Source organism: Pezoporus occidentalis, unplaced genomic scaffold (assembly GCF_034315485.1).
Source record: "Pezoporus occidentalis ecotype Australia unplaced genomic scaffold, CSIRO_AGI_Poc_V1 ctg147, whole genome shotgun sequence".
NCBI classification, from domain to species: domain Eukaryota; kingdom Metazoa; phylum Chordata; class Aves; order Psittaciformes; family Psittacidae; genus Pezoporus; species Pezoporus occidentalis.
In genome coordinates, this window is record NW_026913284.1 from 1,527,944 (window position 1) to 1,554,828 (window position 26,885).

At 62.7% G+C, this 26,885-nt stretch overlaps 3 protein-coding genes across 9 annotated transcripts; 2 read left to right on the forward strand and 1 right to left on the reverse strand.

Moving 5' to 3' along the window:
• The first annotated feature begins 765 nt into the window (after window positions 1-765).
• CRTAC1 (cartilage acidic protein 1) lies at window positions 766-13,996 on the forward strand. 6 transcript variants are annotated; one of them, XM_062610427.1, is made up of 16 exons: window positions 766-895; window positions 4,423-4,619; window positions 5,900-6,096; window positions 7,004-7,134; window positions 7,787-7,943; window positions 8,469-8,603; window positions 8,903-9,048; window positions 9,201-9,337; window positions 10,010-10,092; window positions 10,828-10,928; window positions 11,013-11,181; window positions 11,443-11,588; window positions 11,721-11,763; window positions 12,064-12,207; window positions 13,290-13,415; window positions 13,782-13,996. In XM_062610427.1, exons 1-16 carry the CDS (start codon window positions 851-853, stop codon window positions 13,907-13,909), a joined length of 2,085 nt encoding a protein of 694 aa, XP_062466411.1. In that variant the 5' UTR covers window positions 766-850; the 3' UTR covers window positions 13,910-13,996. The 6 variants fall into 6 exon arrangements, with proteins under 6 accessions (XP_062466411.1, XP_062466415.1, XP_062466413.1 ...); XM_062610428.1 differs by having other exon boundaries at window positions 797-895; window positions 4,412-4,619; XM_062610431.1 differs by lacking the exon at window positions 11,721-11,763.
• A 215-nt stretch (window positions 13,997-14,211) lies between these two features.
• GOLGA7B (golgin A7 family member B) lies at window positions 14,212-21,503 on the reverse strand. 2 transcript variants are annotated; one of them, XM_062610434.1, is made up of 5 exons: window positions 21,366-21,503; window positions 16,390-16,515; window positions 15,880-16,032; window positions 15,643-15,744; window positions 14,212-15,525 (listed from the first exon to the last, which is right to left on the reverse strand). In XM_062610434.1, the coding sequence occupies exons 1-5, from the start codon at window positions 21,420-21,422 to the stop codon at window positions 15,421-15,423; spliced, it is 543 nt and encodes a 180-aa protein (XP_062466418.1). In that variant the 5' UTR covers window positions 21,423-21,503; the 3' UTR covers window positions 14,212-15,420. The 2 variants fall into 2 exon arrangements, with proteins under 2 accessions (XP_062466418.1, XP_062466419.1); XM_062610435.1 differs by lacking the exon at window positions 21,366-21,503 and adding an exon at window positions 17,586-17,735.
• Window positions 21,504-23,586: 2,083 nt separating this feature from the next.
• On the forward strand, window positions 23,587-26,584 carry SFRP5 (secreted frizzled related protein 5). Its single transcript, XM_062610436.1, has 3 exons — window positions 23,587-24,234; window positions 24,988-25,065; window positions 25,498-26,584. The coding sequence occupies exons 1-3, from the start codon at window positions 23,703-23,705 to the stop codon at window positions 25,836-25,838; spliced, it is 951 nt and encodes a 316-aa protein (XP_062466420.1). The 5' UTR covers window positions 23,587-23,702; the 3' UTR covers window positions 25,839-26,584.
• Window positions 26,585-26,885: the final 301 nt, after the last annotated feature.

Consider the following 26,885-nt stretch of genomic DNA (forward strand, 5'->3'; position numbering starts at 1 on the left):
ACCTGGTAGCCTTGTGCCCTGCCAGTGCTGACTCTCCCACAGATAAGTTCTGCATCCAAAGACACACGAAGAGTTCTGTGTCCAGTGCCGCAGCAGCCACACGTGTCAGGGAAGGTTGCAGGCTAACTGCTGTCCTGCCTCAGGCACCCACTGACTACAAGATTTTGGCCAAGTCAGTGCCATGCATGGCCTGAGAGGCCTTTACCACTGTTCAGACTGGCTGCCAGGGCGCAGCCACTCCTGGGGTCCCTGCAGAGGTGGGTGACTGCACAGTGATGGCACAGGCAGGGTACTGAGCCCTAAAGGTGTAGCTAGGTGCTGCAGTATGGGAGATGTCTCCCTCCATTCCCTTCCATGCCCTCAACTGGACAGCTCTGTAAGGCATACCCTCAGTGTGACCAGACCAGGGCAGGTCCCTGGCTCTGCTCTCCCCATCTCTCCAGCTGCTTTTACAGCGGGTGTGAGCCGTGCCCTGAGTGCCACCCACCCCGCAGCACCTCTGGGGGTGCAGCTCCTCTCCTGGGGGCGGCAGCTCCCCACCGCCGCTCGGGCTGCCCGGGGAGCGATGCCCCGCTCACCCCGGAGCCCCACCGTCACTTCCATCCCGGCGGGCTCAGTGCCCAGAGCGGCACCCCACATCAAGACCCCCACAGCATCCCGGCTCTATGGGAGCAGTAAATCAGGGCGGCGCGGCCCCACCTCCGCGCTCTCCATTGGCAGCGGCGCCCCTCGCCCCGCTCATTGGCGCTGCTGCCGCCGCCCAGCGCTACATAAGGCGCCGCTCGGCCGGGCCGCCCTTGTCGGAAGCCGGGAGCGGCAGAGCCGGCTGCGGCGAGGCAGGCGCGGCGGGATGCGGTCCCGCCGCCGCGGGGGGGGCGGGCAGCCCCCCTGGCCCGTGAGTACGGAGCGGGGGGTGCCCGTCCGTGAAGTTTCCCGGGGCTGTGTTCAACTCTGGCGCGGTCACCGGCCCGCGGAGAAGTTGGTGGCGGGCGGAGCGGCACCGCAGCCTGCCCCGCGGCGTGCAGGGGATGCGGGAGGAAGGGGGATGAAGGGACGGGGATGGAAGGATGCTGGGCTGCGAGAGGCTGGGCTCTGGAGGATGGAGCGGTGGCCAGGGCTGTGGGCTGGGACTGGGGAGCGCTGACAGGGTACCGGGGTGGTGGGAAGCAAGGGACAGCTCTTCTTCATAGGGACAGTTGTGCTCGGTCACGATTGAGCCTGTGCAGGGGCTGGGGATGTGGGAAGAGGGGTCCAGCTGTGCATCTGCCTGTGTGGGAAGGGGCTGTCTGGGTGCTGGTGGGTCTGAGCCTCCCAAGGATCTGATGTCTCTCTGGGCTGAGCTCAGAGGCTAAGGTGACTCCTCATCTCCACACTGCATTAGCTGCTGCTGCCTGAGCCCCAGCATACCAGATCTGGTGCTGAGGAGTCCTGCATGGGATGAGCCAGCCAGCAACTGGGGGCTTTGGGCCCATCACAAGTGTCCATGATGGAATGCATGAACAGACAAGGGGCTGTGAGAGGGGTGTGTGAGGCAGCAGTGCTGAGCCCATGGAAGCAGCAGGAGCAAAGCTCATGGGCTTTGGCCAGAGCAGGGGCACTGCAGGGGCTGGGCTGCTTAGGGCTGAGACGCTGTGGAGGAGTCACTGCTGTGTCCCTGGGCAGCCCGGCTGCTGTGGGAGAGGGGCTGTGTGTCTGCGGGACGTCTCCTGCCTGTTCTCTGCCCTGGCAGGTACAGCTGTGGCAGCCTGGGAATGGCAGGAACAGGAATATGGTGTTACTGGGGCATATGCAGCATGATGTTATGGGGTGCTGTGATGTGGCTCTGTTGCCGCTGCTTTGGGGTGCCTTTGGGGTGTGATGAGGCCCCTGCTGCACGATGTCACGCAATGTCACAGTGGCGCTGGAGGTGGCTGCGGCCTGGGGTGGGATGTCCCTGCAGTGGTGGAGCATGGTGTCCCTGGGGTGTGCGGTGTGGTGGGCAGCAGGGACACAGTGGCATGCGGGATGGAGCAACTGTGCAGAGAACCAGCTCCCACCCACCTCATGATGCAGGCCAAGGGCTGGAGATGTGCATGTAGGTGCATGAGGAGCCCTGGGGACAGCATCCCTCCACCTCTAGTGAGGAGTCTGGGTCTGCCTGCCCCACAGCTCCTTTCCCAGTCCCGTCTCACCCTTCCCACAAGGCATTGCCAGCCACAGCCATGTGTGAGGATAGATGAGCCCTACATGCTGCATCCCTGCCATGGGGCCAGCACCCTGTCCTTGACTGCCTGGCTGTACCCTTCATGGGTGGCCATGGCACCCCTGCCCTGCTCCCATCCTCCAGCTGCCTCTACCCTTGCCTGGCACCTTGGTTTGGTGTCACCAGGCTTAGACGTGCTGAGCAGGCACCCTGGGCTGACCACAGCTCCTGGGGTGACCTTGCCACCAGATGCCACAACACAAACCAGGACATGCTGGGACAAGAAAGATTGAGCTCTTCTTCCCTGCATAGAAGCAGGACCCTATAGCCTCAAACCTCAGGTGGAGATTCGGTGCCATTAGCAGCATGCTGGGAGCCATGAGGTCTTTCCTGTCTGCCAAATAGCCTGAGCTTCCCTTCCCATTCCCAAAATGTCCTGGCTCTGGGCCGTGCATCCCTTCCTCATGGCACTGAGCTCCGGATCACTGGGAAAAGCCTTTTGTCTCCAATCAGGAACATTGTTTCCTCCTGGAAAGGCTCCACCCAACTTGGAGGGATTTTGGGTGCAGCTGGATGGGCTGTGGGGGGCAACCTGGGGAGCAGGCCAAGCCATGGGGAGTGGGAGCTGGAGAAGGGGGGCAGAGCAGAGAAAGCCTTAATTATGTCCTGTGGACAGGGCCCCATCACCTGGCTGGGGATGAAGGGCACTGCTCTGCATGAGCAGGGGTCTGCATGGCAACCTTGCACCTATTTGTCCTCATGTGTGTGGCTCTTCCCCATGCCTGCTTCAGTGGCAAAGACTCCTCTCCCTCACTGCCTTTCACTGGGGAGTGACAGCCAGGGACTGTCCCATCCCTGTGCAACCCAATGGAACCCCAGCCCCATTGCATGTGCCTTGCATGGGGCACTTACAGTGGGATGCAAGGCTCTGGGTGTGTTGGGCAGTGGGACTCAAGGCTTCTTCTGCAGCTGGAGGACAGTCCCTTCCCACCCAGCCAGGTGGGCATGGAGGGTATTTGGTTGTGGCAGGGGAATTCTGGCCCCTAAAGACCCTTGGGACCATTTCCATCCCCAGGAGAGGCAGCAGCAGGCTGTTCCCCACAGCCTGGTGGGTCTGCAGGATCTAAGCCTTGAGCACCTTCCTGTCTCCAAGACGGACACATGTGGCACCATGCAGCTGTCGCAGCTCCCTGTGCTCGCTGACAGGGCCCACAGCATGGGACCGTTCACCCCTGTCCCCCTTGCCAGTGCTAGGGGGCAGCCCTGCTTAGGGAAAGGAGCAGTGTCCCGACCTTGATGGCCGGGTGCACCAGCCGTTCCTCCAGTCTGTGAGTGGGACAGGCTGGCTTTGCTCCCAGCTGGAGTTCTGGCACGTGGGGCTGCAAAGGTTGGTGCTGGGTTCTTCTCCTCTGGAGGGGGTTGCCTGGCCTGTGGTGGGGGCTGCCTGTCCTGAGTGCCACCTTCTTTGTCACCTGTGCTACAGCCAGGTCAGAGCCAGCTACAAACTCTCTGCAGCCTTGCCAGCAGTGCTGGCAGGCACTGTCCTCCGCAGTCCAGGTTAATTGAGCCTCTCTTCCCAGGCTTCTGTTCCTCCCAGCATCTCCATCCTGCAGCCGCATGCCTGTGCAAAAACCCTCCCTGGCCAGGCTGGGAGGAGCTCACCCTGCAGAGACCCTGGGAGAAACTGTGCCTGCAGGGTGGGAAACTGAGGCATGCAAGAGTCACCCAGCAGAGTATCCCCATGTTCTCCCCATGGCTTTCCCCAGCTCTGGACAGGGGAAAAGCTCCCCAGCCTGGCAACTCCTGGCTTCCTCTGGTCCTGCCACAGGAGCAGTGATTGGCATCGTGACTTGCCAGGATCTTGGGTGCCAGCAGCCCCTTGGGGTAGGGCAAGCTGAGGCTGAGTTCAGCTTCATCAGCACCCTGCAGCCCTCTTGCTGCCTTCTCAGTCCCTCCCATGGGCTGGGTTCCCAAGGTCCCACTCCTGCTCAGCCCTGGCTCCCAGCTCATTGGAGTACAGTCTTATTCCAAAGAAGCCCCAAAGGTGAGTTGAACCCAGCAGGGCCCATGCATGGGGATGCCAGAAGTGTGGCAGTGCCCAAGGATCAGGGGGCTGGTGGCGTGGCATAGGCGGGTGACAAGGAGTGGAAAGATACTGTCTCCTATGCAAGGCTGGTAGAGATGCTTGGGCACTGTGGAGCAGGGTCTCCTGGATTTGATGGGCTGCAGGTCTCTCCCAGGTGCCCAGGATGCTGGTGCTGTGCCTGCTGTCCCTGGCCTGGCTCAGCGAGGGCTCCCAGCGCAGTGAGCCCATGTTCACGGCCGTCACTCACCGCCTCCTCCCACCTGACTACGACAGCAACCCCACACAGCTCAACTATGGCGTGGCTGTCACTGACCTGGATGCTGACGGTGACTTCGAGATCGTCGTGGCAGGGTGAGTGATGCACCCAGCACCTCGGTGACAGCAGGACCTGGTGGCCTGGTAGGGCCAAGAGCATCTCACTCTTCAGCAGGCACGTGACTGGTTGAGGGTTGTGCTCAAGCATGGAGAGATGGGGGTCTGCGTGCACCCACGAATGTGTGCACCCACGAATGTGTGCACCCACGCAGGGCGTAGATACCAACTGGGATGCTGCCTGTGCAGGAGGTGTCCCCATTTTGGCTCCAGGTCCCTCTGGCTCAGTGTAGCTGCCCAGTGGCTGGGGTCCATCCTGCAGTGTAGAGCATGTGTGTCCCAGGCTGGCTTTGCCCTGCTGACAGGACTCGGTGCTCTCTGGAGATCTGGTTCATTGGCTGGAGGGTTTTTATAGCCCTTTATTGGAGTGGTGGCTCGGAAGGGTTCACAGGAGCAGGGGAGGCAGGGAGCTGTGTGCCACACTGCCTGCGCCCAAGCGGGGCTGGGCACAGGGCAGCTACTGCCAGCAAGTCTGGCCCTAGCAGGGATCATGGTGCAGGCTCTGTGTGTGTGCTGGCACGGCTGTGAGCTATGTGTCTTTGTACACAACACTGTGAACATCCCGAGGGAGGCTTGCACATGCAGGGAGCCCCTCACTCCTATAGATCACATCCATTGGAGCTGTGGGAGCTGAGGGCCCCACAGTGGTGGGCAGAGTCTGACCCTGCTGCTGCTCTAAGCATCACCCTGGAGCAGCAAACCACAGGCAGCACTGGGGAGCCCAGGGCAGCCTGGGCCACCACTCCCAGTTGGGCTGAGCCAAGCAGCTGGATGGGGTTTTATAAGCACCACAGTGCCTGTTGTATAACTTGTTTACCAGTGCACGGGGCAGGAGCAGGCGGGGAGTCAGTGGGGCGCACCATGCTGGGAGGATTTGCCTTGTGTACTACTTTCCGTGCCTTGGGAAAGGGCTGCAAGCCAGAACCTGCACCTCGTCCTTTCCTGCTTGCTGCCCCGACCCCACCTTTGTCCTGGCATTGCCCTGCGGTACCCAGGCTGGGTAGAGAGAGGATGCTTGACATGAGCTGGAGCAAGTCCAGGCTAAGCCCTCCCCATTGGCAGCCAGAAGCCAGCCTCATGTTTGGGTGCTGAGGGCAGCCCAGGGTCCCTGGCCTCCATGGACCACACGGGTCATCATTGTCCCTGTCATGGGGAAACCTGATGTCACATGCTGTGTCTCCCCCCCTCGAGGGGTGGGATGGGGAGTTTCATCCTGTTCCCAAGTCTTGAGTGGGCATCACCCCTGCTCGCACCCTCAGGTACAATGGCCCCAACCTGGTGCTCAAGTACGATAAGCTTCGGGGACGGCTGGTGAACGTGGCGGAGGACGAGCAGGGCTCCCCATACTACGCACTGCGGGACCGGCAGGGCAATGCCATTGGTGTGACAGCCTGTGACATCGATGGGGATGGCCGTGAGGAGATCTACTTCCTCAACACCAACAATGCCTTCTCCGGTGAGCCCTGCCAGCGGCCGTGCCCCGAGGCCTGGCATGGGGGGAGCTCCCAGCACAGCTGCCCATGACCTTCTGCATGTGAGGGATGTGTGTGAGCTGGAGTTAATTTCTCAGTTGAGTGGCTCCATTGATTGATGGCAATGCAGATGGATGCTGAGCCTGGCCAGCCACTGAGTCAGCACTTCCAGCTGCCCACCACCCTCCTGGTGGCACCCTGAGTGGGACAGCAGCTTTCCCACCATCCCTGGGGATGCACATCCCCACTGTGCCCTGCAGCAGCTGTGCCCCTCTGTGCTATGGCTCTCCAGTGCCTGCTGGACCAAGCCAGGTCTAATCCTACCCTGCTGGTGCTGTCCCAGCTCCTGGGATGCCTTTTCGGGGGAGGTGGCCCGTGTGGTGTGGTCCAGCCCAGCACCAGGCATCCAGGAGCTCTCTGGGGCAGTGCTCCAGCCCTGTGTCCCTGTTGCACAGCCCTGACCTCCAGGCAGCAGATCCGTCTTCCTGACGCTCCTAATTACCCATGGCCACTGGCACACCAGTCCCTAAATCAGTGCTGCCATTGGTGCTGTCATGGCAGCACGGCTCACTGCCTGTGCCTGGCACTCAATCGATTTCTTACCTTCCCAGGGATGATCTACAGGGCTGTGCCCTGCTGGCACACATTTTATCTTAATGAGTTGATTCTTCTGTGTGTCTCCTGGCGACCCTTAAGGGTCATGGGGACTCTTGCAGTGGTAGCTCTGTCCTGTGGTGCTGCTGGGGGCTGCAGAGGACAGAGCAGAGGTTTGGGATGCTGTGGGAAGTGGAAAAAAGGTCCTGCTTCTGCAGCCTTCCCTTGCTGCAGGGCATCCTCTTTGGGAGGAGGTGGAACACTGCAGCCCCTGACCCATGTCCCCCACCTCCCCAGGCATGGCCACCTACACAGACAAGCTCTTCAAGCTCCGCAATGGGCGCTGGGAGGACCTCCTGAGTGATGAGGTGAACCGGGGCGTGGCCAGCCGCTTTGCCGGGCGCTCCGTCGCCTGTGTGGACCGGATGGTGAGCAAGCAGCGCATGGTGGGCAGGTGGCATCTCCATTCCCTTCCCTTCCCACGGCCGTGCCCCTCCAGCCCTTCCTTGTAGGGTCCCAGGGGATCTTTCCCCTCAGCACCAGCCTCATCCCACCCCAAACCGGGGTCGGGGTGCCCCCCAGAATCCCATGCCTGTCAGGGCTGGCAGCCCCCCCAGCTGTGGAGACTGCAGGCGGCTGTCCACACACTTGCTGCCAGCTGAGAAACGTGCTTGTCAAAGTGATTTATGTTCCTGTCACCTGCTCTTTCTTCTTCCTCCTCCTCCAGCGGTTTGTTTCCAAACGATTATCACTAAATCAGGGTCCAGCTGCTGCACGGGACAAGGGGTACAGTGGGGATGGGGAAGGGACCTAGCACATCACAGATGCTGGGGCGGGGGGGTCAGGGTGCCCTGTGCCTACACCATGAACCTGGGACCACAGAGCTCCTGGAGGCAGTGGGGCACATCCCCACTCCCGGAGTGCTTTCCAGCATAGGCTTTGCAGAGCACGTTCTCAGCACACGGTTGTGGTGCCTGGCTCCATGGAGCTGTGAGAGCATCCAACCCCTGGCAGGGAGTGTGGTCCCCGTGGAGGTGGGGTTTGGGTGAGTGAGTGCTGAGGAGGTGCCACCGGCCGCAGGGCTCCGGCAGGTACTCCATCTACATCGCCAACTACGCCAGCGGCAACGTGGGCCCCCACTCGCTGATCGAGATGGATGTGGCTGCCAGTGACCCTGCCCGCGGCGTCGTGGTGCTGGTGGACGTGGCCGCGCAGGCTGGCGTCAGCAAATACACAGGTACCGGCTGCTGCGGGCCGCAGGACGGGTCGGGGCGCTGCGGGGCACGGTGAGCGCGGGGCCCCGTGGCAGGCCGGGCAGCGGGCAGTGCCATGCGTTAGGCTGCCTGACTGCCCCATCTAGTGGCAGCCCCACGGCCAGTGGGAGGGACCAGGGTCACGGCATGCCCTCCTGGGCTGCCCCATCGCCTGGGCTGATGCCCGAGGGTCTATGGGCACTGGAGTGGGGCAGTGGAGAGCCTGCGCCCGTGCTGCCTGACTGCCGCGGCAGCCGCTACCGTGCCCAGTCTCCCCAGCGGTAAATTGTCACTGATTAGGAGTGTTGTCACCATGGCGATGGCAGTTGCTTAGGGTGGGGATGACACAAGCCGCTGCCAGACTCAATTAGCTCCTGATGAGACCGATTAAAGTGGGAGGTGGGCAAGGAGGGCACTCTGGGTGGACAGCACCGACGGGGTTTGGGAAGCATGAACTCCCCTGGGGAAGGGTACCCACTGTCCCCTCACTCCCGTGCTCCTGTCCCCAGGGGGCCGTGGTCTGGCCGTGGGCCCCATCCTGAGTGACAGCGCCTCTGACATATTCTGTGGTAATGAGAACAGCCCCAACTTCCTCTTCCACAACCGCGGGGATGGAACGTACCGGGATGTGGCAGCTGCTGTGGGTGAGTAGGGGGAGCCGGGGGGAGCAGCCAGGTTTTAGGGACCTCAGAGCAGGGCTGACTGCCTGTCACCCCCTGCATGGGCTGGTTGAGAGCAGGGTGGAGGGGCAGTGCTGGGGACCCAGAGCCCTGCTGGCCACTGGGGTGCCTGGGGTGCACCAGGGCATCCAACAGTGCAGGGATGCAGCCCTGCACAGGGAGGACCCATGTGGGGACCGTGGGGCACATCCTGGGAGGTATCCCTGGGAGACAGAGTCAGGAAGGGAGTCCTGTCTCCCCCCCATCCCCTTGCGGCTCCCCAGGGCTGGATGACCCCTACCAGCATGGACGTGGCGTGGCGCTGGCTGACTTCAACCGCGATGGTCGGGTGGACATTGTCCATGGCAACTGGAACGGGCCACACCGCCTCTACCTGCAGACTGGGGCCCCCGGGCGCGTCCGATTCCGGGTGAGGGCCCCCCACTGCCATTGAGCCTCCCTGGCTGGGATGGCTGTCTTCACCCTGATTTGGCTTTGAGCCCAATTCCCAGCGAGAAGGGCACGCAACATCTCACAAAGGGGGACCCAGCATCTCACTCCCTGTGCCCACCACTCATGCAGGACATCGCCACCCCCAAGTTCTCCATGCCGTCCCCTGTCCGCACTGTCATCGCAGCAGACTTTGACAACGACCAGGAGCTGGAGGTTTTCTTCAACAACATTGCTTACCGCGGCTCCTCTGCCAACCGCCTCTTCAGGTAGGAGCCTGGCAGGTACCAGAGGGCTGGGGCAGCGTGCACCCCGCCCCGGGGGGTGAACAGCCCTGGAGGCACAGCCAGGCTCATGGGGCTCCTCTCCAGCAGTGGCATTGCCTGGGCTCTGCTAATAAAGGGTGCCGTGACTGAGCCTTTCCCAGTATCATTACCAGCCGCTGTGATCGTGTCCGCAGCAGCCCCTTGGGTCCCCAGCACTGCTGATTAGCCGTTGCATGGAAACTTGCTCCTGGCTCCTGTTAATCACGGGGGTCAATTCCTTGTTGCCACTGTCTGGGACCTCCTTGCCTGGCGTGTGGGGTGGGGGGAAGCTGGTTGTACACCCAGTGCTGGCACATGTGGGTGGGTGGAGGTTAGTAGTGTGGCAGGTTGACCCTGGGGAAGGGGAGTGTCTCCACTGCTGGTGGGATGCAGCAGTGTTTGAAAATGGCATTTCTGCTCTGCAGAAAAGCCAGGCTCTTACGGCATCCCTGTCGCCCCTGCATGGAGCAGGGATGTGAGGTGCCAACAGGCAGGGACCAGTCCTGTTCCCCGTTCACCCTGCATAGCCACTGGGGCTGTCACCTCTCTACCATGCTGCTGCACAAGACAGGCACTTCTTGGGAAGGTGCTGGGGATCATGTGGTCTGGGACTAACACCCTGTCTGTGATTGGCAGGCTCATCCGCAGGGAGCACTCGGACCCCATCATGGAAGAGCTGAATCCAGGAGATGCGCTGGAGCCCGAGGGACGAGGCACGGGTGGGTCTCTCCAGCCCTGGCAGTGGGGGCCCATGCTGGGGATATGCCACAGGACCACTTCTATGCTCTATGCCTGGGCATGCCACATGCCTGGCTGAGTCACCTGCCTGCTCCCCACCAGCATCCTGTAGCCCCCATCACCCAGGAGCAGCCCCATGCTTTCTCTGTCTGCTCATGCCCAGCTAACAGTGCCATCTCCAGTTGCTCCCCAGGGTTTTACTCTTGGGGAGCTCCTTCCTGGATGCCCACTGTTCAAAGCCAACCTCTGTGTTTGGGAGGGGGTGAGGCAGTCTCTTGTGTCCTACAGCCCCCCATGCACTGCATGTCCCCTTCACTGCCTGGGGAGCCAATCCACCTGAATGCAGAATGCCACACACATAGGGACCCTTACTCCTGCACTGGGGTCTCCCCATCTTCTCTATTGACCTTGCATTGCTGGGAGTGCATATTAGGAAAAATTTCTTCACCACAAGGGTGATCAGATACCGGAAAGGCTTCCCAGAGAAGTGGTGGAGTCACTATTCCTGGAAGCATTCAAAAAACATGTAGATGAGGCCCTCAGTGACATGGTTTGGTGGTGGAATTGCAGTCCTTGGACTTGATCTTAAAGGTCTTTTCCAACCTAGTTGATTCTATGAATGCTGTTGTCACCTGTGGAGCCCACACCAGCAGAAGGTTGTAATGCTGGGAGATATGGGGCTGGGTCCCAGGCATGACATGATCCTGTCTTTGCAGGGGGTGCAGTGACGGATTTTGATGGCGATGGGATGCTGGACCTCATCCTATCCCATGGAGAGTCCACGGCACAGCCAATCTCCATCTTCAAGGGCACCCAGGTGAGTCAAGCAGGGGGTTTTCACATCATCCCCAACCCTTCCACCTCTCCTTGCTCAGTGTCCCTGCTCCCTCCTCCCTTGCAGGGCACCAACAACAACTGGCTGCGCGTGATCCCGCGCACCCGCTTCGGGGCCTTTGCGCGGGGGGCCAAGGTGGTGCTGTTCACACGGCGCAGCGGGGCCCACCTGCGCATCATCGACGGCGGGTCCGGGTACCTCTGTGAGATGGAGCCCGTGGCGCACTTCGGACTGGGTGAGCAAGGGGCTGCCAACAGCCCCAGCCTTCCACCCTGCTCAGGGGCCAGGTCTGCTGCTGCAGCGCCCTACAGCACGGTAGTCACCTATGACCATTGGTTCATGTGCACCCCTTGGGCTACAGCCTCGTGCATGGGCTGTCAGCATGGGCACCTGGGGCAAGGGCAGGCTTTGTCCCTCCATCCCTACCACCCCCTGGCCTCCTTTCAGCCCCTGCCCGCCCCGGAGACCCCCCCTCTGACGGGCTGCCCGCCTGCAGGGCACGACAAGCCCAGCAGCCTGGAGGTGACCTGGCCGGATGGCCGCGTTGTGTCACGACCAGTGGCCAGCAGTGAAACCAACTCTGTCCTGGAGGTCCCCTACCCCCTGGACACGGAGGAGCCGCTTGTGCCTGCCCCACTCGAGGTGAGGGCCAGCCATGTGTGCAGGGTGGGAGGCTCTGGGGGTAGGAATGAGGGGCTGGGCTCTGCTGGCTCTGTGGCTGCCCAGGGCTGATTTCTCCCCATCCTGGCGGTTTCCACTTCTCCCCAAATGCAGTGCGGGCAGGGATTCTCCCAGCACGAGAATGGACGCTGTGTAGGTGAGTGGCTGCCAGGGGCATAGGCTATAGAGGGGGACTGTGGTGTCACAGGGAGGGGGGAGAGCGTGGTGCCAGGAGCATGGCTGGCATGCAGCAGGCATTGTGCTAGAGCATCAAGCAATGGGGGGCAGCAGGGATGTGGCAGGGAGGCAGTGCTATGAGCCTCCTAGGCAGATGCATGGCCTGTGTGACTACATCTAGGGAGGCATCCAGCATGTGCAGGGGGAACTGGAAGGGCCATGGCTGGCAGCCCCAGGCTCCCAGCCCAGCCATCTCACACCAAGGCCCCTCTGCTTGCAGACACAAATGAATGCACCGAGTTTCCCTTTGTTTGCCCCCGGGACAAGCCTGTCTGCATTAACACCTACGGCGCGTACCGCTGCCGCAGCAACAAGCGCTGCGGACGGGGCTTCGAGCCCAATGAGGATGGCACAGCTTGCGTGGGTGAGTGATGGCTGGGACCCTGAACCCCATGCCACTGCAGCCTGGCAAAGTCCATAGGCACCCCTTGGGATGCTGCTGCACCCTTGCCAAAGGCTTGGCTGCACCCTGCAAGCTGCTGGTGGTTGCACAGCCACATCCACCCTGGCTCCCTATCTGTTTGTCCTGTGCCTCCTGCTGAGCTGCCACTGACTCCCCTTCCCTCTTTCTCTCTTGCTCCTTCTCTCCTTCTCTGTGCAGCTCAAGTGGCCTTTTTTGGGGGATACCCCTCCACTGGGAGCTGGCCCAGGCTCCCCCAGAGCGCTCCCCTCCCTCTGGTCCTTGGACTCTGCCTTTGCCTCTATGCACTTTAAGCCCTTCCTGTAACACGCCAGAGCAGCCTTGGCAGAAGGACTGGCCAGCCTCTGCCTGTCTCTCCTTTTCTCTCTCCATGTCGAGCTGCCCTGGAAGTGCCGGCTGTGCCCTACAGGGGTGGCCTGTGGTGGGAGGGGGATGGAGCCCAGCTGTTCCTTTGCACCTTGTTTGGGGATGGAAGCTCCCTTGCCCAGCACTGCCCCTGCCCTGCCGGCACTTCTCGGGCTGGTCGCTTGCTCCGTCGCCTCGATACTGTACCATGTGCCTGCTGGTTTGGCCTGCGACGTGTGTGCTTCGCCTACCCCCTTCTCGGTATGGGGACCACCTCCCCAGCCCTGGCAGAGGAGGGTCCCCCCGGCCCTGCAGGGGAAGGACCCTTCTGGTCTGTTTTTTAACGTATTGACCCCGCTGTTTGGAGTCTGACCCTGCTCAGTCTTCCAGCCCCTCTCCCAGAGAACCCCCTCAATAAACTATATCCAGTCTATCAACCCAAACTGCTGAGCTGTGCGGTGCAGGGTTGTGCCCAAGCTTCTGTCCCTCCTGCTCTGGGGCTTTATGGGGACAGAGCCCCACAGTAGCCCTGGGCAGCTCTGCCCCTGCCCATCCTTGCTTCCAGCCATGGGACTATGGGCACATGTGCAGCACGGGAGGGACCGGGTGCTCACACCCCAACAACAGGACATGCTGCTTTCCCCTGCATGCTGTAACCCCCCTCTCTTCCCCACCACCAGACATTGACGAGTGTGCCCAGGGCTTGCACAACTGCAGCCAGCTCTGCACCAACACCCCTGGGGCATTTGCCTGCCACTGCCACCTGGGCTTCCACCCCCTTGATCCTGCTGCCAGCCAGTGCCTGGGTGAGTACCTGCAGGCAGCAGGGCCAGCAGCACCCCACGCTGCTACAGGGCACAGCCATGCTGCTGTAGGAGCAGGGATGCTATTTCCTGGGTGCCCTGTTGTGCTCATAGCCCTTGTCCCAGCCAACCCAAAACACGTGGGACAGAATGGACAGACTGTGGCTGTGCAGGAGTTGATGGAGTAAGGAGGCATCTGCCTCCCAGCAGCCTTGGGGACAAAGGGTGTCAGGACAAGAGCTGCACTGCTGTAGGCACTGGAGAGGCTTTCATGTCCCAGCTTCACCCTGCCCCAGGGCATCCCCTCCATGTCCCCTTGACGAGCCCTGTACCCTTGGCAAGCTCTGACCCTCTCCCCTTCCTTCCCAGATGTAGATGAGTGCCAGGCACAGCCTGGCCCCTGCGAACACATCTGCCACAACAGCCACGGCTCCTTCCACTGCCACTGCCACCATGGCTTCTCCCTGGGTGCGGGCGGGCGCTGCCAGCACAACTAGCCCACCCAGCACAGCCAAGTGCCCCCTGCTCGCCCCCTGCACCATGCCAGCTGCACCCAGTGCCAGCTGAATAAACCCCTTCCTGCACTGGTTTTCCTGCGGGTCACTGGAGCCCACAAATGCTACATGGGTCTCTCCCCACTCCCCCTGTGGACTGCTCCATCCCTCCTCCTTATTTCCCCCATGCTCACTCTCCTTATGAGGCTCTGTGCACCTTGGTGTGCTGGGGGATGCCCAGCCTGCCTCTGTGCCCCCCAGCATTGTCCCACTCCCCACTCTGACAGGACATGGGGCAGGCACAGTGAGGGATGAAGCCAGGGTTTATTGAGGAAGGTCTCCATGCAGCAGAGCCCCTGTGGGAATGCTAGGGCTAGGGCCACCCCACACATGCTCCATGACAGAGCCAAAGGGAGTCCCGGGGGGGGCAGGGTTTTCCCTCCAGGGTCCCAGGAGAGCAGTGCTGCCTCAGTTCATCCCTGCACCCAGGCAGGGACTCTTCTCCTCAGGGTGCTGGATATCACAGGGACCCTCCTATTCCCCACCATCTGACCTTGGCTAATGAATCCCCACACCTTGCAGCCAACCCCAGGTGCCCCTTGGGGTCCTCACTGCAGGCCAGGCTGAGAACTGGGGTGCTGCAGGTGCATGCAGGATTTGTGGGCAAGGGAAGGCTCAGCAGCAGGAGAGGAAGGGTTCTGGTGGAGCTGTGCTGTGCATGAGCCTTGCACAAGGGCAAGGGCCTGCCCAGCACTGTGCATCCCTGCCCTGGGCATGTGGCCTGGGGCTGGGAAGCTTTCTGGGTGCAGCTGGGGATGGCAGTGGGTCAGGCAGGGAGCAGAAGCAAATGCCCAGTGTCATGGGTAGTGCTGAAGGACAGTGCTGGCAAGGACACTGCTACCAGATGGGTGAGGGCACCCAGCCAGGGCTGGGAGCAGCAATGGACAGTGTGTGGGGCAGGGCTGGGGTGAATGCATGGCACCCTCATGCAGACAAAGCAGCACCAGGGCTCTGCCAGGCACACGGCATACAGCAGCTGAGCCTCCCCACAGTTCCAAGAGCAGGACACCCCAGGGAGGGGTGCAGCAAGGGCTGACAGTGCCCATGGGCTTAGGGAAAAGTGTGTGTGTCCCCCTTAGCACTGCCTGGGGTTTTACCAGTCCTGCTGCTCCCTGATGCATGACACACAGGGCGCTCTTTACACAGCTGGGCTATCTCCTTCACTTGGGGCAGAGGAAGCAACAGCGAGCACCCGGTGGGCTGCAGCAGCCCCTTGGCACCAGTTTCTCTCAGTGGGAAGCACCTGGGATGCACCAGCACCAGCCCCTGCCCACAGTGGGTCTGAGCAGGGGCAGAGCAGCTGTGGGGGACACAGAGCAGACCGGGGTAGGAGCCCCCAGCCTCCCCCTCCCACTCTCCCTGGCTCAGAAGCGGGTGCTCTGGTAGTGCAGCCTGCGGAGCTCGGACAGACCACTGTCCTGGCAGTACGAGTCCCTGCAGGGACCCCCTGCCAGTCACCGGCCCCCTGCCCCACCACCCCCCCCACTGCTGCTGCTGCTGGAGCTGCCACTGCTGGAACTGCCGCTGCTGCACCGGTCCTCGTAGATGGAGATCTCAATCTGGGCCCTGCTAAGGATCATTGGTGAGATAGGCAAGACCGATGGCCCAGCACACACTGCAGCGTCCCCCACCCCTCGCCCTTGTCATCCCCCAGCATCCTGCTGCCCAGAGGATACGACCCTCATGCCACGCTCCAGGGGATCAGTGAGCAGCAGCCCCCGTGGTGCATAGATCTTCTCGTTCTGGTCCTGGATGTACTTGGAGATCTTCTTCAGGACCTGTCAGCACACGAAGGGACACTCAGGGCCTGCCAGCACCTCTGCCTGCTCTACCCTCCAGCCCCCCTGCTCCCTGTGCCCACCGCCACGCCTGCAGCCGTGCCCGTCCCTGGGACCTCCCCTGGACCTCAGCACCTTCTCGTAGTGCGTCTCCATGCAGAGGAAGATGAAATAGGCAGTGGCACAGGCCAGGCACCCCTCCAGGTAGGAGCTGCCCCCAATCTTCTCTGCCTCAGCATAGAAGCCATTAAGGGTTTTCACTGTTTCCTCAAAGAGTTGCCGCTCGATCTAGAGCACAAACCAGGGTGAAGAGGAGTGGTCAGAGGCTGACCCCAGCACTGCCCTGTCCCCATCCCCAAGGGGAACTGGGGAGCTTAAAACACCACCCAGCTGATGCCTCAGCTCCCTGGCCTCTACCCGCCTTCCGCCCTTCACCAGAGCCTCATGGTTCCCAGGAGCACCCAAGCCCTTGCAGACAGGACAAGGTGGCTCTGATTGCGTGCACCTAGCAGCATCAGCTGGCCCAGGGCCATACAACAAACATCCTGTGGAGACCCCATGCCCTCAGACCACTCTCCCCACCAAGTCCCAGTAGGGCACCAGCATAGGGCACCCTGCACCTTGTTAGCCTGCCTTGCTCCCTACCCGGCTCTCCAGCTCAGGGGGGAACTTTGTCTGGAACTGGCAGGTGGTCCCATCGCTGTAATCCCTCTGCACAAAGACCTTGGTGGCCAGAGATGCACTGCGCCGCAGCTCCTGCAGGCTGTGAACCTGGGGAGGTCATCAGGGTGAGGCCGGGGACTGCAGCCATGGGGTGCTAGGCATCCCTGCTGAGGGGCAGCGCCATTCCCCCAGTGTCAGGGGCTGCAGGCTCACACACCCCCAGGCAGGGAGCCTGCAGCACGGGCTGCGTCACGCTGTGAGCACAGCTCAGTCCTGGAGGTGCGAGGCCAGGGGTGAGGGCAGGATGGTGGCAAAGGGAGGATGCCATGGCGGCCCCTCACTTGGAGCATGGGCAAGCACATGTGCTCCCTGCTGGTGCCTGGCCTCGCCTGCACCGGCTGCTGCACGCATGGGTGTGTGTCCTCTGGTGGGCCACGGCCCGGGGAGGGGGCAGCCCCCTGTCCCCAGCACACCGCCCCGCAGCAGCTCCCAGGCAGGAGTGGGAGCGAGCCGGGCAGGAGCAGGGACTGGCAGCGGGGCTGCAGCAACAGCAGCAGCGCGGCGGATGGGCAGCCCCGGCGGCAGGCGCTCAGCCCAGCCCCTGCACCCCACGGGGTACTGAGGGCCCACGCCGGCCCCCGGGGCAGTTTTGAGCAGCTGGAGGCGGGGAAGCAGGGGCCAGGTTGTGCCAAGGGCGCGTCTCAGACCCCACCCTGTGCTTTCCTTTAGCTGACATGGGCCCACCCCCTGCTGTGTGCCCCACACACGCTCTGTCCCTGTCAAGGGTCCTACCCACGGCACATGAGAGAGGGACCCTCAACCCCACAGTCCCCCCTTTTCCCGGGATACCCCACCCAGACCCACCTGCTCCCTCCAGCAAGGGCACCCTTCACACCCTTCACCCACACCGCACCCCCATCCCTCCGGACACCCCACATACACACTGGCCTTTCTGTGCACACAGACCACGCACCCTCCCAGCCCCACACCACCCCCCAGCGCAGCCCACTCCAACCCCAGCCCCGGCGCTGCCCCCCAGCACAAGCGCATCCCATGTTGCCCTCTTTCCCCAGTGGCTGCGGGCACGGCAGGGCAGAGCGGGGAGGCTCCGCCGCAGCCCAGCACCGGGAGCGCCCGCTGCCGGGGTGGTCCCCGCCCGCTTGCGGCCGCGCACCCACCTCCGTGGCCATGGCGCGGGGGGGCCCGGGCCGGGCTGGGCTGCGCCGGGGGAACCGGCGCTGTCACCGGGGCCGTGCCGGGCGGCGCGGCGGGACTGGCGCTGTCCGCGGTGCTGCCGTGCCGAGCGGCGGAGGCGGGCCCTGCCGCCCCGTGTGCGCAGCCGCCCGGCCCGCCACGTCCCGCCCCGAGGCGCCGGGGATGGGCGCTAGCCGCTACCGGCACGGAGCCCCTGGAGTACGCGGCCCAGCTGCTTGGGACAGCGGTACCGGGGTCCGGCTCCCCTAGCTGGGAGCTCGAGGACGGGAACTGCTGCTCTATGTCCCGGGGGTCCGGCCGGCACTGCGGCAACTGAGGCCCGGCTGCCGAGAGGATGCGGCTGTAGGTCCCTTGGGGGAAGGGCTGGGGTAATGGGGGCCCTGGGCGGCCAGGGGGCTGGCCCGGTGGAGACCCGGGAGGCCCGCAGTGGGGCTGGCAGCCAGCCGTGCCAAGAAGCCTCGTCTGAAGCTGTTTGTTTGCAACGGATTTGCAGCTGGCACTGAGCTCTGGAGCGGGAGCTGCGATTGCAGTGCGGACAGACATCAAAGAGCAGAGCTAACGAATTCCCTGTTATCTCTGCCTATTGACAGCTCAATTAGAGCCAGAGAAATGCCAAACAGGGGGAACAGAGGCTCTCCTGAGAGGGGAAGGGGGGGGTGCTCACAGCTGGGTCCATGGTGAAGCAGGAGGGATGCAGTGGCTGGGCACAGGGCCCTCATCGTGCGGGAGAGCAGCCAGCCCTTCCCTCAACACCTGGGCGCTGCTGGAGGCAGTGTGGGGCCCTGCCAGCATGTCTGCCCAGGATGCTAACACAACACACAAGGACCCTGATGAAACAGCGTCTTCTGACTCCTGCTCCCTGCCCTGAGCACCAGCACAGGCTTCGGGCAGAGCAAACAAAGGCAGAGCCCTGGGGAGGCTGGTGGGCAGCCCCAGTACACTGGAGTGTAGCAGGGTTTGTGACCAAGGGACAAAAGCACACATTCAGGCAGGGATCCAAGTCAGAGGGCTCATCTTCCCACAGACAAAGCTACGGATCCCATCGCTTTCAGAGGAACCTGCTGCTCCCGTGGTTCAGAGCAGCCCTGCCAGCACACACCACGCAGCAGTGGGGTACACCCTGCCCAGAGAGTGCCACAGGAGCCAAAGGAGTCCCCTTGGGGCAGGGTTGAACTCTCCCGTGTGTACACACGTGCATACACACAGATGAAGGTATTGGTGCATACACACAGATGAAGGTATTGGTGCATACACTGCCTGCCCACACCTGCCTGCACCCCCCACGTGCACCCAGGCACACATCCATGTGCTCACACACTCGAGCGTGTCCCCGCATGCCCCCAAGCCCAGGCCCTTCATTCCAGCTCCTTCCCATGTTGTGTGTCACCAGCACGTCAGGACTCCCTGCCCGCCTGGCAAGGCCCTGCCAGTTGCCATGGCAATGCTGTGCCTAACGGGAGATGAAGTTTGCTCTCCACTCTGCAGCAAGGGGCCAAGAGCAGCCGGGGGTACGCTGACACCCCAGCTCTGCCCAGCTGCCCTGCCCTGCTGCCCAAGGCATGGCTCTTCTCTGGCTGCACCAGCTCAGCCCAAGATCCAGACCCTCAGTTCTGGGCTCCTGCTGCCTCACAAGCCATGGACCTGCTGTCTGCATCCCCAGAGCATGTGTCCTTTGGTGGGACATCTTCACCCCACCATGGGCAGCCACCTTCTGCCAGCCACGTGACCCAGGAGCAAGCCTTGCCCAGTGTCAGGAAGGACTTGGACAGCCTGGACCTGGTCCACAACGCTCATCACTGCACAGCCCCTGGCCCTTCCTGTGGTGCCTGCAGCATCTCCAGAGCCTACCAGGACCTGACAGCCCCTCCATGCAGGATACACCTTCATGGGCTTTCCAGTTTTAACCAGAGCACGGACAGACCCTGTTGGTTTCCATTCAGAGTGGACAGGTTGCTGTCTGTGCCACAACATGCCATGCCCATGGACCCACAGAACAGGCATGGGGCATACTTGGGGCCCCTATGGCCAGCCCCACAGAACCAGTGTGCCTGTATCCCTCACACTCAGTCATCCATGCCCAGCAGTGCCCCTGGTCCAGCCCCTGCACCTGGCTCCCAGGTCAGGACCAGAGGACATCCTCAAAATGTCCCCAGGAGCATAGTGCTGTACCCCATCCCAGCACCCCAACCATCCCTGGAGTCCCAGCATGGTGCCTGAGGGCTATGGAGCCCTGCAACGAGCCCGGGACCGACCCCTGGGGTCCCATCCTCCACCCGCTGCATGTCAAGCCCCCTCCCAAGCCTTTCAGTGGCTCTGGCTCCACTTCAAAGGGGCCATGGCAGGGCCAGGTCCTGGCAGCTACTTCACAGGGCATGGGGGGGAGCTTTCATTAATGGGAGGGAGCATGAGCTCACCACCCCGGCGAGGACAACAGTGACATTTGGGAGGCACACAGACAAAGCAGGGCAGGGTGATCAGCTGATAACCTTTCCTGGGAGAAGCCAGGTGTGTACACCAGCAGGGGGGGGGAACATCTCCCACACAGGGAGCCTCTGAAAACAGCACTTAGTGCCCCAGCCTGCTCCTTCAACAGGACAAGGAGAGTACCCCAAGGTGATTCTGCAGCCCGGGCACCCTGAAGTGCTGAGTGGCACCTGCAGCACTGCCACATCCATCTGTGTCCATCCCAATTGGTGGTGACAGGACCCCATTGCACCGGGATCCCCATAGGGCAGACCCCAGCAGCCCCCACAGGAATGCGTGGGGGGACACAGCATCCCGCAAGCAAAGGGGGATGAGGTTTCAGAGCACAGTGCCAAGGTCCAGCTTTGGCAAAGATGGCAGGTGGGAGCCGAGGCTCTGCAGGGGCTGCCCCCACCCGGGAGGGAGCTGTGCTGGGAGCAGACACGGGTGGCTTTTCCCACCGTCCTGGTGGAGCACAGGGGTGAGAGGCGACCCCAAGCGGGATGTGCCCCTTTCCTGCCCCGCTGGGGGCCAGGCCGGGGGGTGCCGGCAGCGAGCAGGGGGTCTGTGTGCGGGAGGGGCCGGGACTGCGCCGGGGCTGCCATTCCCCGCATCTGGGCCGGGAGCGCTGCCAGCCGCATTCCTGGGGCTTCCTCGCCAGCGGGAGCCTGTGTGGGTGCAGGGTGAGTGCACGGACACCGCCGCCCTGCCCGCCCCACCGCCACCACGGACCCGGCAGAGCTCGACCCCATCGAGCCCCTCCCAGTTGTGCCCCAGCCTCCCCCAAGGCTGGGGGCACATCCCTGAGGTCTGTGTCCCTGCATAGCTGGCCCTGGCATGCTGTCCCGTCTCCTCACCGAGGGTCCCTGCTCTGCAGTGGGGGCATACTAAGCCCAGCAGTGATGCAGCCTAGGAGTCCCAGGAGCATGGAATGGGGTTGGAACAGGGAGAACGAAAGGATGGGAGAGACAAGAGGAGGGGGAGGACTGGAGAATGGAAGCAGGGAGGGAGCCCACATAGTCCACCCAGCCCACCCGGGCCCTTGGGATGCATCTCTGCCTGCAGAAACAAGGTTTGCAGTGCACAAAGCTGCAGTGGGAGAGGGAACTGGGACATGATGGAAACAGCCAGCTAGGGCTCTGCTCAACGCCTCATTTCCCAGGAGCCTCCATCTCCCCTGGCTGCCGGGGCAGCACAGATCTGCCCTGGGCTACAGCCAGGCACAGGTCCCTGGGGAGGGCCCAAAGTGGCGAGGGGGCACCCCCTGCGGATGTCCTTACCATGCCATCCTGGCTGGCCGTCCCCGAGGTCCACACTGCAGAGGGTGCAGCCCCCATGGTCCTGCTTCCGGCCTCGCTGCTGTGAAAGGTGACACAGGCGGTGACACAGCCAGCTCCCCGGAGTGACAGGCACAAGTGTCAGTCTCCCAGCCGGCTGCGCGGATGCAGGATGGGGATGCGGGCACTGGAGCAGCCTGCGCAGAGAGGACACAGGGAAAGGTGCCAGCTCCAGCTACCCTCTGACCATCCCCACCCCAAGTGTGCACCTCAGACCTACCTCCCCTGGGCCATCCTTGGTGGCAAAGGGTTAAGGAAGCAGTGGGGGTGCAGCAGAAACCCCTCAGAGCAGAGACACAGTCTCAGCTTGGTGACAAGTATGCCAGGACACATGGCAGGGTGGGAGCAGAGGGTGAACATCCCTCTCCTGGGGCCAGCCATGCTCCCCGCAGCACGGCCATGCTGCCAGGAAGTGACTCAGTGGCTCTACTGAAAACATCGTTACAGATAGGGGGGCAGGCAAGCTGGCAGGGAGCCCCTCACTCCCTCTCAGACCCCTCACCTTCATCCCTTCATCTGGTGGGGTGCCAGCTGGCACAGGGTGCTCAGCACCCCAGCACCTTCCTGGGACAGACTGTAGCTTCTGGGGGCTGCACAGGGTGGCTGGGGTAGGCTAAGAGGCAGGACCTGGTCCATGGCCAAAAGCATGACAGCAGCAGTGTTGGCAATGCTGTGGGGACAGTGCGGGGACAGAGCAAGGTGTGTTTGGCATCCTGCACACCGGCAGCTCCATCCCATACACGCAGGCTCCCTCTGCCTCCACCTCTCAGCCTCGCCAGCCCCTTCCCAGCCCAGATCCCATGGCAATTACACCCTGCCCAAGCCCATCCATCACAGATTAGCTATTTTCTATCGGCATTTATCTCCAGGCAATCTCACTCCTGCCGTGACAGCCTGATGCTTCCAGCACCCTCCTTCCTGCTACCGGGCAGCCTTGATAAAGGGCAGCTCTATCTTATCGTGCTCCCCTGCAGTTACACATTAATGGTGCCATCTCCGGGGCTTGGCTGGGGTGGGATGAGCTCAGCCCACTCCCGGGCTGGCAGCAAGCATCACTGGGCAATGCAGTAACGGGCACTGTGCCCAGCATGGAGGGCAGGGGCAAGCTGCAGGCAAGCGCAGGTTGTGTGGGTGAGGTTCCCAGCACAGTCCCAGTGCAGATGGATCCCACCAGGGTTGGGGGAAGTGCCCCTGCCCCCAGCCCGGGGCAAAGGGCAGCTGCTATCACTGTCTGCACCGGGCTGTTTGCTCTGTCGCCCATTAACAGAGCTGCCTTATCCAGCAGGCAGGGGCCAGAGGTGGCCCAGAGCTCGTTGCCCAGGCAGGGGCATCGATCGCGGGAAGGGGAAGGGGTGCCCCAGATAACCCCTAAAGACAAATGAGTTTCTAATGGGGTCTCAAGCCTTGCATCCCCCGGCCCAGCCCATCTCCAAGGAGATGGGGGAATGCGGCCCCGGCAGGACCCTCACCCCACTCAGGGTCCAGCTCTGTCTGTGCCTGAGGCACCAGCAGAGGCTGGGTGCAAGCCCTTTGCTAGGAGGTGTAACCCCTGCTACACCTGTGCCCAGCAGACCATGGTAATAACCAAGGAATAAGGACCCCCTGCCCATGGCATCGCTTTGTCATTGATGCCTCACATGGCACCTGGCACATGGGTACCCCAGCTGCTCCCAGTGCTGCAACATGAAGCCTCCAGGGTAACCTGCTTCTCCAGCCCCTGCATCCCAAGCATTCCCAGACCCATACACCATAGGGTCCAAGAGACAATGGGCGGGGCACAGAGAAGGAAGAGGGTCCCCTGCCCTACGCCAGGGCATGCCTCTGGGGTGCCAGGCGGGACAGGGGCAGAGGGGTTGTGGATAACAGGGACACCTTGCACCCACAGCACATCCCCATGAGGCATGCGAGCCCTTCCAGAGGACATCAGCCCAGGGGCACACAGAGTCGGGGTGAGCTGAGGGGTTGACTGCAGGGGCTCCCGGGGGGGGGGGGGGGGGATGTGGGGGACACGCAGCGCCTCCTGCCCGAGGAGGGAGGGCTAGGGCCGCTGGGCGGGAGGGCAAGCAGTGGCAGCGGGGTGGCCGTCGGGCAGGCTGGCGTGGGGCCGGGGGGCCAGCCCCGGGGGAGCCCGGCAGCCGGAGCAGATTGGCTGCCGGTGAGGCCTCCCCGGGTTCCTTAGAAAGGGCGGCGAGTGTGGGAGGCGCTAAGGGAGCCGGCAACCACCGACCGCGCTCCCGTCCCGTCCGGTCCCGTCCCGGTCCCGCGCGGCAGGCACCGGCGATGCCGCGGGCAGGCGGCCCCCCGGGGGTACCGGGCTCGGCGCTGCTGGCTCTGGCCCTGTGGCTGGCAGGGTCTCCGGGCGGCGGGCAGCACTACGACTACTACGGCTGGCAGCCAGAGAGCCTGCCCCACGGGCGCTTCTACGGGCGGGAGCCGCAGTGCCTCGATATCCCGCCCGACATGCAGCTCTGCCGCGACGTGGGTTACAAGCGCATGCGGCTGCCCAACCTGCTGGAGCATGAGACCATGGCTGAGGTCAAGCAGCAGGCCAGCAGCTGGGTGCCCCTGCTCGCCAAGCAGTGCCACACCGACACCCAGCTCTTCCTCTGCTCCCTCTTCGCCCCCGTCTGCCTCGACCGGCCCGTCTACCCCTGCCGCTCCCTCTGCGAGGTGGTGCGTGACTCCTGTGCCCCTGTCATGGAGTCCTATGGCTTCCCCTGGCCCGAGATGCTGCACTGCGGCAAGTTCCCCTCCGACCATGAGCTCTGCATTGCCGTCCAGTTTGGGAACAGCAAGGCCACCCCACCGCCAGGTAAGCAGGAAGGGCACTGTGATGGGATGGGGATGCGTGCAGGGCACCTGCCATGAGCATGTTCCCATGCAACTGGGGACTCACATGCACCCCCATCCCTGCACCTCTTGAAACAGAGCACTGGGCACAGCAGGGCACACATGGGCACAGTACCACCAGCATTATCTGCTTTAGCTGGGTACCACTTGCTGCACAGGGGATGAAGGCACACAACTGCCTGCACAGAGCTGCACCAGGGTAGGGGAGAGCAGGGTGGCCATGGGAGCAGCTCTGGGGGTGAACAAGGGATGAGGTGGAAGCCACTGGAGGACCCACCACAAAACTGCATCCCTCTCCTCCCACTCCGTCCCATCCCAGCAGCAATGAGCATCTGCATCCTGCACCTGCAGGTCTCAGCCCCACGCTGCTGTCAGAGGGTGGCTGTGTCCTCAGGCAGGGGACGGAATATCACCCAAGGACAGCCCAGGGTCAGGATAAGGGCTGTGACACCCTTCAGGCTGGGGCTCCCCACACTGCTGCTGTGCCCCAAAGTGTCAGCACCAGGATGGTGTCCCTATGCCCTGTTCCCTCCTGGGGGGGGGGGGGTGCTGGGACACTGGCCAGTGAAAGCTCTGTGACCTCTGCATCAGCCCAGCACAGCTGCCTGGGGAGCAGAGGAGCTGCTGGGGCTCCCCAGAATGTCCCCGTGGAGCTGGTCCAGGTGACCGGCTTCAGCAGCAGGGAGCTGTGACAGTGGCTGGTTTCTCACCACAGTGTCCAAGATCTGCACCCAGTGTGAGATGGAGCACAAGGCAGATGGCATGATGGAGCAGATGTGCTCCAGTGACTTTGGTGAGTGCTGGGATCCCCTTCCTCCCCCCCCCCCCCCCACACCATAGACAAAGGGCTGGGCTGCCTCCCCCAGTTCTGACAGCCCAGGAAGGGGTTGGCTGGAGGGTGCTGTTGTACAGGGACAGCCCCATGGGAGACCCCCTTGGACCATGTGCACATGGGATGGGTGCAACACAGAGGACAGCGGGGTGGGGGGGGAGGATAGGCATAATGGGACATTTGGAACGGTCTTTGGGGTCCTATGCTCAACACCCCCAACAGCCCCTTCCCCTCACTGCACAGTAACTTCCCCAGAGACCCTTCTCCTGGGTCCCACCCCAGGGGCAGGCTGCACCCAGTCCTGCACAGGTGCCTGGCCTGGACACCCCCAGGCAGCATCCTAGTGCCCCACAGTCTCCCCCCCCAACCATGCCCCACTGCTGCCGCACACAGTGCTAAAGATGCGCATTAAGGAGATGACAGAGGAGAACGGGGAGCGGCGGCTGGTGGCTGCTCAGAAGAAGAAGGTGCTGAAGCTGGGCCCGCTCAAGCGCAAGGACACCAAGAAGATGGTGCTGCACATGAGGAACGCGGCCGCCTGCCCCTGCCCACAGCTCGACAGCCTCAGCGGCAGCTTCCTGGTGATGGGCCGCAAGGTGGGCAGCCGCCTGCTCCTCCTTGCCGTCTACCCCTGGCAGAAGCACAACAAGGAGATGAAATTTGCTGTCAAGTTCATGTTCTCCTACCCGTGCCCCCTCTATCATCCCCTGCTCTATGGGGCTGGGCAGCATTAGGGCTCTGCCCACCCTGCCTTGTCCTAGGACTTCTGCACTGGCCCCACGCTGCACCCCTGGTTTTACCCAAGGGCCCCTGCTCTGCTCCCCTCAGCCCCCTGGCTGTGCCTCGGGACCCTGCTCCATGCCGCAAGGATTCCTACTTGCATATGTGGGAGCCTCAATCCACAGCCAGGAACCCTGCTCCCTCCTGAGGCCCCTGTTCTGCTCCCAGGACCCCTGCCCACAGGCAGGAGCTGAGACTGCACCCAGGGCCCTTGCTCTGCATGCTTGTGAGCCCTGATTTGCACCACAGACACTTGGCTACTTCCAAACCCCCTGCCAGGCACCCCAGGGGCTCTTGCCTGCACTCAAGATACCTGCTTGGCCCTCTTGGCTGCTCCTGTGGCCCCTGCCCAGCTCCCTGATGATATGCCCCAAAACCCCAGCCCACCAAAGCATCCCATGCCCTCATACTGAGCCCACACCCCAGCCCTGGGTTATCCCACCTTCGCAGGGACACACTCCAGCTGAGACAGGTCCCTCCTGCTCCACTGTCCCCAGAGACCAAGTGCCTGGAACAGCACGGCTCCTACCTGGGCTCCCCCACCCTGTCCATCCCACATGGCTCATTGAGCGTGTGAGGGGGTCCACTTCCAAGCCCCCCAGACCCCTCCTGCTGCATCCCTCACCCACATCCCTACCAAAACCCAGCCCAGGCACCCCTTGCCCATCCACACCACAGTAAATTATTCCACATCAGAAAAGCTTGTGTCCTGTGGTTCATGGGCAATCACCTCCTGGGGCTCCCTCGAGGACCCCAGAAAGGATGGAAGGGAGCTCCAGACCCTGCCCACTGAGTGGGGCAGGAGGGTCACCCTGGGCACCAGTGCTAGCCCATAGCGCAAGGCTGGGCAGCTCAGCCAAGCCAAGGAATGAGGTTTCCAGTAGTCACAGGCGTTGCTGGGGACTCAGGCATCCTGCCACGTCAGGGAGCCTGGGGGGGTGGCAAGGTGAGAAGGGTGGCAGGGATACAGATGACAGGGGCATCACTGCTGATGGAGCCCC